At 38.7% G+C, this 13,469-nt stretch overlaps 1 protein-coding gene across 1 annotated transcript; it reads right to left on the bottom strand.

Moving 5' to 3' along the window:
• Positions 1 to 11,004: 11,004 nt before the first annotated feature.
• Positions 11,005 to 11,997, bottom strand: LOC147440091 (uncharacterized). The gene is made up of 5 exons (XM_086484478.1): positions 11,983 to 11,997; positions 11,775 to 11,894; positions 11,532 to 11,678; positions 11,244 to 11,331; positions 11,005 to 11,048 (listed from the first exon to the last, which is right to left on the bottom strand). The coding sequence occupies exons 1-5, from the start codon at positions 11,995 to 11,997 to the stop codon at positions 11,005 to 11,007; spliced, it is 414 nt and encodes a 137-aa protein (XP_086340604.1).
• Positions 11,998 to 13,469: the final 1,472 nt, after the last annotated feature.

Here is a 13,469-nt window from a genome sequence, read left to right as displayed (position 1 = left end):
CGAGCACATGATGGCGTTGTCGTTTGTGAACATGTCGAGCAACCACCTGACGGGGCCGGTCCCGAGCGATGGACACTGGGGCAACTTCAACGACTCGACTTTCACAAATCTGCGTCGACTCTTTTGCGCGTGATCGCACTTGGAAGCTTTCCCTTTGTAATTAAAGAGGGCTTTCCCAGCTCCTTTCCCTCAAATAACGAGTGGGGAAAGACTCTTTTCAACGGGAGGATAAAAATCACCTCCCGGGAAAACTTCACCTTTTGTGGGCTCAAAAAACGGTCATTCTTCCCATGAGGGAAAATTTTTAGTGTAAAGGGGGAATATAAGAGTAAAATTTTCCCTCGTGAGGACTATTCACATTCCCACCTTCGTAAAGTGGAAAAGCACAAGAAGTTATTCCTCTATCGGAGACTATTGACATTCCCACTTTTGAACGTGGGAAAGCACAAGATATTTTATCCCTCTTGGGATATTATTCATATTCCCACATTATGAAGGAGGGAAAGGGGCAGAAACATGTTCTCCTATGGAAATTGTTTGTATCCCCACTTTATTAAGGTGGAAGTAAGAGGGACTAGGATAGTGTGCACTCTCATGTCACTCACACGATGTGCATTCCTCGATCGTGTCTTGATCACTTAGTTGTCCATGAATGTACCAGTTTGCACAAACAACATGTAAAATTACCTTGTCAAAGAAAGTTGGGTTAATAGAATCACTTTTGTTGGCAACACTTTTGCTCATTGGTAGTTGTGATCTATTGACTCTATGATTGTTGTCGAGACTCAAAAAGCCTACTCATTTCTTAGTTAATCCTCATGGTTGCTCATGCACCAGGGCACATCCTTGAGGTTTCTTCGTGCCCCAATCTGAACCCATGGAGAGAGACAAGAAGAAGAAGAAGAGTATTTTAATCTCATAGGAAACTATCCCAAGAGACCTTTTATATATATATATATATATATATATATAGAGAGAGAGAGAGAGAGAGAGAGAGAGAGTCTTTGCAATCAATTTGAAAGATAGAGTCTTTAAAATCAATTTGTGATTGGGTTTGCAATCGTGCACTCAGATCAGAAAAGAATGTGCAACACACACACACACACACTTTGTAATAAATACAATAACAAAATTTGAAACATTGCACCTAAATCAAAGAAAGAGTGTAGCGGAGGTATACATTGTTGCATGGCGGTATACATTGTTGCATCTTCTTTAACAAGGAATATAAGAGAGTAGATAAAGGTAGAGAGGGTGGGTTCACTTCTCATAGTAGGGAGAAAAGGGGGAAGGGAGCTAAAGGCCAAGGTTATGAGTCAGGAACATAGAGTTAACATGTCTTTCAAAATCCATTACTATACATTATATATTATATGATGAGATGAAGTTCCCATGGGAGGAGGCTATCTCCAATACACCAAGTTCCTGCATGTGAAAATCAAATCTTAAATAGCTAAATATTGTATATCAATCTTGTTGCTCTTAAATCCATTTTTTTAATACACTTTAACACTACAAGAGGTTGTGTGCTTTTGTGACGTTGTTAGCGACGGGAATTGGGTTTTTATAACCCCCGGCGTCGTTAAGATCGTTGCTAACAGCGTCGATACGGGAACGTCGCTATAACGGTTGCTACATGTGTCGCTATAAATGTCGCTATATAACGACGTCTATAGCGACGAGTATAGCAACGTTTACAGGCCATCTATAGCGACATTTATAGCGACGCTACAGAGTCTTATACAGCGACGATCATAGCAACGTCCGAAGGGAAAATTTTTTGGTGACAGGGCATTCAACCCATCAACCTTATTGAATGTTTCATTAATTGATTCACCTTTGACAAAAAGTGCAAAGGTAGATATAGACCCAAAATAGTCACCCACAAGACAATATAACCATTAACTCCATCATCCATAGTACGTATTGTTTGCAAAATAAAGATACAAAACTGACAAGCGTAAATTGATGAAAGTAAATCAATGACAATTGTACACATCATATGCAAAATCACTTGATTGTTAAACTTTGCAAATGTAATAGTTACAACACCATTGTCATTATTGAAAAAATATACATGGTTTTCAAAAAGACGTATAAAAGTCGTCTCATGATACATAAGCTATGACAAAAAGAAACTAATGCTATCTAGCTACGGTTAGACTGACGTCGTCTAATCAGACGTCTCATTGTGTCCAAGCGGTGTATTTGTCGGATTCTACAAAAAAAAACAATAAGACAGCTTTCTATAAGTATAAACATATAACGACTTTTATAAAACAATACATCAAATAGAAAAGAGTAAACCCTAATATAACCATGCTGCCATGAGAACTCAGAATGTCCATCAGGGCGTTTAAGCCCTTCCTGCTTGCGTACTCATGCTCGTACGATGTGGGATCACGTCCTGTCATCAACCACTGTCAAAACATACAAAGAATCCATTATGTTAGAATTTAAAAACCCATAAACCCTAAACTATCAAACATAAAGAGCAATGCAAAAACACTTACAAAATCGGCCTCAAATGATGCCCACCCGCTGCTCCCCAAGTGGTGCGAGTTCCCTGCCTCTACTCGCGCTCTGGCTGCCTCCTTTTGTTGCTTCCACTTGTTAGGATTCTCGCGCGCTGCTTTCTTCGCATTCTTCCAATCTTCTTTGGCCAGTCAATCTGGTCTGTTCCACCCCATGCTTGATTGCTTTTTGCACTTCGGAATGCTTGTGCTTGAAGTATTTGTGCATTCGAACCTTTATCAGGTCTTCATTGAAGCGCTCATCCCGTGTTGGAACGAGAAACTCGTCATGAAGCATGCTGATGACTCTGTCTTTTAAATCACTCGGTACTTCACTCTAGGTGTTTAGTATGTAGTGTCTAAACACCTGCGAGCAAAGACCGCGCATGCGCGAAATCACCTTCTTGCCTTTATCATCCAAGATGATGCCGCCGTTGAAGTCGACGGAGTAAGGCAAGCCCCCTCGCCGGTGACGCGTGAACCTGGGTGTCCCGACAGGGGTCTCTAGCGGCATGTCGATGGGGGTACGGACGTCAAGTGTCTCCACTGGAGTCTGGGCCCCGAAGCAAGGAGTGTCCACTGGAGTGACTCCTGGAGGAGTAGCTAGTGGTGTGTAGCCGCTAGGAACGACCGTCATCCGTACAAAACCTGGTGTCGATGGCGATGCTGTGGCTGGTGTCGGGGCGGGCAAAGAAGGGGAGGGTAAAGAGCCTCGTCGAACACGAGGTGGTGTCGAAGCATCGACGGCGGCATCCCCACAATAACCGCCACCGCCACCACTAGAGCGCCGGTGCGTAGACGAGTGTGAAGATCGTCTCGTTGACACCAAAGCTTCAGAGCGTGTTGAATGCTCCGAAACAGAGGGAGATGCGGCCAGAGTAGGAACACACGATGGTGCACCAGAGCGATGATGCTCCACGTACCACTGTCTCTGCTCGGGTGACAAAGAAGAAAGAAACTGCTCATCATCCATACCTGCATTAAGCACACGAACATTTAACTTAATATTGAATGAATGGAGTAGAAAACATGTACAAGTAGATAGATAGATAGATAGATAGATAGATAGATCGAGAGATCGAGAGAGAGAGAGAGAGAGAGAGAGAGAGAGATAGAGAGAGAGATAGAGAGAGAGAGAGAGGACGAATTCTTGTGTAGAGAGTTTTCGTTGAATTTCTGTGAATTTGTAAAAGCACTGCGCTCCGGGTGCGATGGAGACTAAAGCTGCAATCGTGAAGGAAGTCCGTATCTGCTCATAGATGTTGCTTGCCCCACCACTAAATCTAGTTGATCGGGTGAAAGAGACGCTAAGAAGCAGTCGTAGTGCTTCTTAGTGTCTCTTTCATCACTAAATCTAGTTGATCAAGTGAAAGAGACACTAAGTAAGCAGTAGTAGTACTTCTTAGCGTCTCTTTCACCCGATCAATTAGATCTAGCGGTGAGACGAGCTGCATCTATGAGCAGAGACAGATCACTCCCTTTGCGATTGCAGCTTCAGTCTCCATCCCACTCGGAGCGCAGTGCTCGTCGTCCCTGCTTGTGAGAACATACCTAAAGCATACGTACCTGGAGTGGACGCAAAGACCATTAAATACAATGACGCAATGACGCATATAAATAGAAATGGACGCATATTCAACTTGAGTGATGGAAGGAAAGTCGATAACTCAGAATTTTCAATCGAAAGAGAGAGAGAGAGAGAGAGAGAGAGAGAGAGAGAGAGAGAGAGAGAGAGAGAGAGAGAGAGAGAGAGAGAGAGAGAGAGAGCGTACACACAATCAAATCTTGCAGTTGAAAAACCAAGTGGTGGAGCTGCATGTGACCATGGATTTCCTAGGATGTGAGCGCAAAATCAAAAGAGTCTTATACAACATGGAAGGTACCTAGAGAGCTAGAGTTTTTACAAAACAGAGCAAAATTGTTCAAATACAATATTTATGGCTTTAAGAGGTCTCTCTCTCATCCTCGCATAGCTCAGCATAACTTTCTATATCTATATAGAGCTCTCCGTTTAAACAGATGTCCTCAGTTTCATTTTGTAGATCCTCTGCATGCACCCCATAGAGAGTAGCAGCTTGATGCTCGTCTGGCACCACCTCAGAGGCTTTTGACTGAGCATCTTCTCCGATCTACCCCATTGATGCCGCTGTGATTGGCACATGGTAGCCTTCATACGTCCGTGCACTACGAGGGGCTACCTCTATGACGTACCACCAGTTTGATGCAAAGAGGATGAAATATCACCTGCCAGAGCCACATAACTTACATGAGATCTTCCAAGCACATAAATTTTAAAATGGGATGTTAACTATTTACATACTTACTTGTTAACAATGCTCGGGTAGTACGAAAGTGTCTCTTAGGTCAATCCATTTCCTAGTTGAATCCACCTCAAGAAAACCAGACTCTCGTCTACGCATAGTAGCATTGCGACCCTCATTGATTTCCTCCATGACACATCCATATTCTTCACTTTATATCGCCCCGGCACAATGAAGCTTAGCCATAGGTGCCCCTTCTTCGTAGTCAACCACGGGGGAATGTTGTAGTTGACGATGACAACGGGCCATACACTGTAAGATGTTGATCTTTGACCAAATGTATTTACGCCATCCATAGCCAGGCTTAAGCGCAAATTTCGAGCTTCCATGGCAAAATCTGACCATGTTTCATCTATATGTTTCTAGGCTACGCAATCTGCAGGAATCCGTAGCACCCCATTCGAAGATTTATTCTCCTCATGCCATGATTCTAGGGCGGCCATGGACTTACATTCAAAGAAATGCTTGATGCAAAGAAGCAGAGGAAAATGTTGCAAAACTTTTTGCGGAATTTTGGTTCCGTGGAGATCTACTCGTCGATATCTCTCGGAATCACATTTCGGACACTTCTCCATGTATATGTATTCCCCTCTGAAAAGAATGTAGTCATCAGGACAAGCGTGGATCGAATTGTAATCGATCCCCAAGTTTCGCAAAATCTTTCTTGCTTTCTTTCGCGAATCTTGCATCACATTATCAGCTGGCAGTATGTGCTCTTTGAGCAATCTATACAATATAAAAATACGGTACAATTGTGTAAAAATCTATCAGATCATTATACATCTAGAGTTTTATTAAAGTAAACTAATTGTAATAGATCACCTGAAAAGCGCTGTGATGCTAGTGTCACTCTATCCAAACTTTGCCTGCATGTTGAAAAGAACCAAGAGCGCTTTCAATCTAGACACACGTGCTCCATTATACAATGGCGTATCGGCTTCACTTTTCATATCATCATAGATAAGCCTTTGTGAATCCATGATCGTCTCGATCATTTCATCAATCTCGGGCTCAAACATTTCCTCGCTGGTAATGTGGTCTGCATAATCATCCCCCGAGCTCTCAGAGGCTACATCTTGTGGCCTCACATATGCTGCTTGACCAAAGCGCCTGCGAACACGTCTATTGGGTTACAAGATTGCTGCCTGTTGGGCAACGTCAGAGTCTGACGAGTTATAATTGGCAACAACTCGATCTATAATAGATGGATCGAACTCGCCAAATTAGTGAACGTGCTGCAAAAAAACGCATCTTGTCCGTCGCACAGCATGCTTGCATTGATTACAAGGACATAAGATCCTCGTTGAGAGATAGGTGTTTCGGTTGGACGGCCCCACACCCTCGTCACTACTCATAATGAGGGTAAAAATCTTATAACCTGGACAACAAATTTAATCTTCTATTGGAATTCTTCGTCTTTTATCTCTCTCTCTCTCTCTCTCTCTTTGTTCACACTGTAAACTACCTCACATTTTCTAGTCATGTCCAGTCCCCGCACACCTCAATCTAGAGGTGCACGGAGATCAGAACCACCGGGTTATAATCTCGTCTTTATTGGTCAATGCCTATATTTGTGGGTACAAGAAATCTACACACCCACGTCTACATGATAGTGCATGTAGTGGACAAAACCCCTTTGCCTCTTTAGTAGTTGTAGCATTTCACAACATCTTAACATCTTTTAAAAGTAGATCTTTGTCTGTAGCATGCAGGTACACCATTCTTGTAATGTAGCTGATGCCTGCTCGAAGCACTTAATTCTTACTCTAGATTTGACGGGCTGTGGTGTGTGTGTGTGTGTGACCCTTGGAATCGTCATCTTGCATCACTAATTTCTGTGTAGGCTCAATTTTCTCTTTCATTGGTTGATCATGACGGCTTATTGCATGGTAGCAGCAGTCGAACATGCAAGTGGAATTGCTGGTCCGCATGGGCTGTCGAGGCTGTGAGCGCAAGAAATTTTCTCATGTAGGAAAATGGAGTCTTTTTCAATGTTTTTCATATGAGCAAGTGTTTTTCATACAATGCTTACCATCATGAGCGCACCTTCATTGACATGCACTAAAATCTAACCTAAATCTAAAAAAAGATAGTTCATCGAACATAAATCTAAATCTAATTAATCTTAAATTCAAAATAAATTTAAATCTAATCTAATATAACGTAAATATAAATGTAACGTAAATAAACCTAAATCTAATGTAAGGTAAATCTAATTAAAAATAAACCTAAATCTAATCTAACGTAAGTCTACATCTAACCTAATCTTTAACATCTCTTGGGATAGTTTCCTACGACGTTAAAACTCTCTTCGTGTGTGTGTGCCAATAAAAAGAGAAAAATGGTATAACCTTTCTATCACCTAAGTGTGGTAGATTGGTTATGCCATTTCCCTCTTGAATAACAGGTTTTGAGTTCAACTCCACGTCAGCTAGATCTTTAAGGTTTCTTAAATTAGTTTCCTACGACGTTAAATTAAACTCTTTTCTTCTCGGGTGTGTGGGTGTGGGTGTGTGTGCACGCCAATAAAAGGAGGAAAATGGTATAACTTTTCTATCACCCAAGTGTGATAGATTGGTTATGCCATCTCCCTCATGAATAACAGGTCTTGAGTTCAACTCCTCGTCGACTAGATCTTTAAGGTCTCTTGGGATAGTTTCCTACGACGTTAAGACTCTCTTATTCTTCTTCTTCTTCTCTCTCTCTCTCTCTTTGTTTTATCTCTCTCTCTCTCTCTCTCATTTCCTCTCTCAATGTGTGTGTGTGCATTTTTTGTTTATGCGTGTGCTCTCTCTCTCTCTCTCTCTCTCTCTCATACACACACACACACACACAAAAACACAATGTGTGTGTGTGTGTGAGAGAGAGAGAGAGAGGGAGAGAGAAAGAGAGGAAGGGAACATGAGAGTGAGGAGAGGGAAGGAGCATACCTGGCTCTCCTTCTTCTCCTCGTGTGTGTGTGTGTGGAGAAGAAAGAGAGAGAGAGAGGGAGAGCGCGGGTTACCTTTGCTTGCTTGAGTGCACGCCGAAAACTCAGATCTGAGATTTGAATTTTTGGACGCTCTCGGTTATTTTTTTACCTCTGTCGGCAGCGCTATCGGCGTCGCTATACGCGTCGCTAAGCTACTTATAACTTATCGACGCCCATATCGACGCTGTGGGTTTTCACAGTTGAGCGTCGCACTACGAGTGTTGCGAATATTAAGTACCTCTTGTAGTGTAATATTAAGAATTATCCTACCTTAAATAAAGGCATGCAATAGAATTGCAACTTAATATTTAGTGCAAAGAGACAAGAACCATTTATCTCTTGCACTTCTTAAGGATGCCTTAAGCAAGCAGTTTGCTATGAAAGATTTGGATGATGCACATCACTTTCTTGGTATGTGTATCAAGAGATCGCAAACGTGGTATACTTGAACTTTTGCAAAAAGAGTATATTCATAAAGGAGGATGCATATAAGAGAGAGAGAGAGAGAGAGAGAGAGAGAGAGAGAGAGAGAGACTGATTTGAATGCTTACATTTCATCAATATACAATAATATAACACATTGACATTATGTTCGAATGTAACTTTACAATATACAAAACTTGTGGATATCAAAATCAGGATTGAGAATAGTGCATAAATTTGTCAAAGGGTATACTTGTACAAGATCCAAAAAGTTGTGTGTGTGTACCAAAAACCATAACAATAACATACTTAGTCCGATGACCATCAACCTATCAAAATGGTGTGTGAGATTAGCTAAGAGGAGGTAGTGGGATATCTAAAATTAGAGTCTACCAAAAGTTATGACATGGCTAGCTAGAAGGCTTAGAATGTAATATCCAACTCACATAGCATCGTAAAAGATATAATGGCCTGGTATTAAAGGAAGAATCTAAGAAAAAACTCTTATTTGACTCTTTTGCATCTCGTATTGCATTCAACAAATTGCCAAACATTTCATCAACATTGTGTAAGCCCATTGAGTCCATTCCAACTGCAATAATGTCTTCTTCTTTCATGCCATTAGTTACTTCAAGGAGCTTTACATGCAATATTATAAATAAAATAATAAATTTGTTATTTTTTTCATAATAAAAACCACATTGTCACAAGTAAAGTACACACCAAAAAAGCTTGAATTAAGCATTTGCATAATAATTTTTCTAGAAGTACTTCAGTTATTACTCAATACCTTGCTTGAAGTACATGTTTTAGTTTTATGCTTTACACCATCTTCTTTGCATGGTTCTCCTATTTAACAACATACATTTGCATATTAGCATTAACATACATTTGCATATTAGCATTATTGTTAAGTCCAAATTTTGATACCATTAGAGATCAATATCAATTGCCAAGGAAATGTCATTGAATACTTTACCTTTTCAAAGAAAGTATCGTGCTTGTATCTAGATGAAATCTTTATTGTCCTACAAGATCGTGATTTTGGCATTATATAACATTCAACCATAGTGTAATGCATTAGAAATTATTCATTCTTTGGACCATCTAAGCTCTCAAACACTCAAGTAATTGGTGATCTACATATTACATATCAAAAACATGATATACAAAACATTAACATTATGTTAGGTATCATACATCACTCTCCATGCTATTGTCTTGATTGTCCTTGAGGGTTGGCATATTTGAGTTTGAAATCTCACTTGATGCCTAGAAAGCAGTAACCCCAAAACAAACAAAAGTATGAAAATATTTAATAACTATATATATGTTAATCAGTATGGTTTATTGACAAGAAATTACCTTTCTCTTTCTTGGTAAAATTTCATTCCCTTGCTTCATAATATGGTTACCCTTCATCTTAATTTTCTATCAAGAAAACAAGCATGATTTAAAAAAATTTATAGCAAGAATCATGAAAAATTTATAGCAAGAATCATGAAAAATTCTTTAGTTACCACTTGCCATCATAGCATTGAGACTCACAACTTTTTTATTTCCATTTTCTTGGATAGATGCATGTTTGATCAACCTATAACATATGTTAAAAAATAAGTATGTCTCTAGTAATTGCAATGATAATTACATGCATAAAATGAGAGTAGAGAGAGAGGAAAACCAAATTTTTTCTTGCATCTATAGAGTTTTCATAAGTTCATGTGTGTATGCATGCGTAAGTGTGTGTGCATACACACACACACACACACATATATATATATATAGATATATATACATATATATGTATATATATATATATATATCGATATATATATATACATATATATATATACATGTATATATATATATATATATATATATATATATACATACATATACATATATATGTATATATATCTATAAATATATATATATATATACATGTGTGTGTGTGTGTGTGTGTGTGAGAGAGAGAGAGAGAGAGAGAGAGAGAGAGAGAGAGAAGAGAGAGAGGTCATATGTGTGTATAAGTAGAGAAAGAGAGGGAGCGATAATCTTAGTAGTGTTTTGAGAGTACTTGTGTGTGTGTGTGTGTGTGTGTGTGAGAGAGAGAGAGAGAGAGAGAGAGAGAGAGAGAGAGAGAGAGAGAGAGGTCATATGTGTGAGTGTGGGTGTAAATAGAGAAAAAGTGTAAGTTAAAAAAAAGTATTGATGTGTGTAAATAGAGAAAGAGTGGAAAGATCATGTCACTAGTGTTTTGAGAGTACTTAAATCCATGTCCTTATCTTCTCCTCCTCTCATAACATAGTTGCATGCATCCACATGGTCTTTGGTCTATTTCATTTCACATTAAGAAAATCAAGGATGTTTTCATCAGCTTTACATGCACTACCATGATGGTTTTCAACCTATTTCATCACAACAATAATGTCTTCAAAGAAAGTCAAAGAAAATACTAAAGCAAGTAACCTACTTGCTTATAATATTGTCACAATCATTAAAGCAATGTGTCATTTAAATGGTATAGTAGTGCCATTTCAATTTTCCAAACACTTTTGAACTTAAGATTTTCAATTTACAAATATCATACATAAAAATCATACCTTCAAATGCAAGCAAACATAAGGTGATAAATCTTACATGAGATTTAGGCTCATTGAAGTTCATTGAGATGTATGAATCCTCCAAAGAATTGTCTCCTACTTTCTTATCCTCTTGGGGTGCAAAGACATATAGCTCATCCAAAGAGTCTTCCGTAGTCTCTCCATGATCTTCTTTATGTATAGATACAAAGTCTTTGGGATTGCCAAGTGTTGTATCCTACCATTAAAACAACACAAATCAATATGAACTTAATCAAAGGACTTAAGCATTTTGTAAAAAATATATAATAAACTCAAGGGAAGATCTTATTAGAAATCATGAGTTACTATGTTCTAAAAATAATAAGTTTTTTATGTAGTTGGAGTTAGAGAATATGAGAGAGAGAGACAGAGAGAGAGAGTGTTATCTTACCAAGCTCATCCAAAGAGTCTTCCTTAGTCTCTCCATGATCTTCTTTATGTATAGATACAAAGTCTTTGTGATTGCCAAGGGTTGTATCCTACCATTAAAACAACACAAATCAATATGAACTTAATCAAAGGACTTAAGCATTTTGTAAAAAATATATAATAAACTCAAGGGAAGATCTTATTAGAAATCAGAGTTACTATGTTCTAAAAATAATAAGTTTTTAATTTAGTTGGAGTTAGAGAATATGAGAGAGAGAGAGAGAGAGAGTGAGAGAGAGTGTTATCTTACCAATTCTCTATGGATGCCCTCTAAAACAATGGGATCATCTTCCTTTGATAGTAAACTATATGGAGCCCCATAGATATTATTTGTCACCTCGACCCCTTCCACTTGTTCCCCATAAAGGATATTTGGCTCATGATCAGGTTTAAGCCTCTATGAAGGACATAAAGCAATAGATTAGTTTTAAAGTATTCAATTAATTAGATCAATGAAGAAAACCTTAAATCCTTAGCATGTATATTTTAATACCTCATTTGAAATCTCTTCTCCAATTTTTCCCTTCAAAAAATCAACCATAGAGGTACCTTCAAATTCATCCAATGAGCTATCGCAATTTGGAGATGTATATCCACTATGCATTTCATCATCCTACATATGTGACATCAATGAAACATAATAGTAACATATAATGACCTTAGAAAAGCCAACATTCAAAGAAGAATTCTCTTGTGTTTACCATTCCACATTCCATAAAGCTTTCGTTTCCTAGTACAGCATATATATAGATGGAATGGAAATTATGTCACCCTACACATCACTTGCATAAAGTTAAAACATAAGTCTCAAAAAATCATTCCAGAATTCAAAAACATAGGTTCACATACTTACAATTTAGAGAGTGAAAACGTGTTTATTGGTTTGACATGGATGTAGCAAGCAAGAAAATAAGGGGTTCTCCTTTTGCAAATCAATAACTTCAACTTACCAAAGGTCAAATGATGGTGTTGAGAAGGCTTTTAGATAGGTTCCAATGCCAAAAAGTTTGAAGTCTATATGTAGATTAGAAATTTCGACCATATTGGAATCCCATTCTACAACTTGTGAAGGAACTTCATGGATGCTTCCATAAAACTCCACATGCGATGGATAATGTCTTTGCCGATTTGCATCTAAAGATATGTTGCCTTTCATGAATGCATCACAAAAAGAAGATCTTTCAACATGCAAACGGGAATTCGTTTTTGGATTCCTTTGTGCATGACGCCATTCCAAAACCTTTTTATAAACATTCTTTGCCTCTTATGCAAATTCCCCATAGTCCCCAAATTTCAAAGAAAGCAACAATTTCACTTTTTTTTTTCAATTTGCTCAAGCAAAGCTTTTGCATCTCTCTGTGGCACTTTTACAAAGATTGATTTGGGCAAAAGCATCCCTCCCAAGCTCTTTGAACCCATCTTCAAACCATTTTCTAATCTCACGCATGGTATCAATTATATGATTTGTGTTGCTCATCCCAAAACCTCTTTGAGAAAGCTTTTCCCCTAATTGGAAATGAATTCTTTACACTTAATGGATGAAAAATGCGTTCATAGGTTACCGGAATGGTATAGGATGTACTTCTTTGGAGTTTTCCTTGTTACTTGTTGAATTTGCATTGATTTGTTGATGTCTTCTCACCGTTGGTTCGTTTGTCGTGAAGGAGTCTTTTCAAGTTGCAAGGTGTATTTGATCCACTCAAAAGCATGTTTTGATTGAAGAAAGACACTATATCAAGCTCTTTCCAACCTTCGGAAGCCATATACAAAAGCACTTTGCCATTGATGCCACTAGAAGAAATCATTTGAGAGTACCTGTTCGATGTGAAAAACTCCTCCACAAATTGCACTACTTTTGAGTTGCTCCATGCCATGACTACCTTGGCATCCTCAATATTTTCCAACCTGAAAAAATAGTCACAATAAAAATAATTTATTTACTTCCCCCTTCTCCCCCCCCTCCCTCTCTCCCTCTCTATCTTTTGCATTAACCTGTTTAATTTTCAATGAACTCATGCATGGCTGTTTTACTTTAATTACCTCTCTACCATAGCATTCTTTGGTGAGGTCACTAGGGATTGTGTGTGAATGGAAGATGAAGTTGATTCTCCACGATCATTAAGGGTGGGCCACCACAGCTAGAGACAATGGCCAGGCGAGAACATACTGTGTGCGACTCCACCCTTTT

Source organism: Adiantum capillus-veneris, chromosome 16 (genome assembly GCF_014529385.1).
Source record: "Adiantum capillus-veneris isolate H3 chromosome 16, ASM1452938v2, whole genome shotgun sequence".
NCBI classification, from domain to species: Eukaryota; Viridiplantae; Streptophyta; class Polypodiopsida; order Polypodiales; family Pteridaceae; genus Adiantum; species Adiantum capillus-veneris.
The sequence above is the reverse complement of the archived record's forward strand: the minus strand, read 5'-3'. Positions and strand labels throughout refer to the sequence as shown.

Coding starts and splice junctions, on each gene's coding strand:
- LOC147440091 (XM_086484478.1), bottom strand. Junction 11,679..11,774: donor GAGAAGAGATTTCAAATGAG/GTATTAAAATAT, acceptor TGTCCTTCATAG/AGGCTTAAACCTGATCATGA. Junction 11,049..11,243: donor AGACTCTTTGGATGAGCTTG/GTAAGATAACAC, acceptor TTTTAATGGTAG/GATACAACACTTGGCAATCC.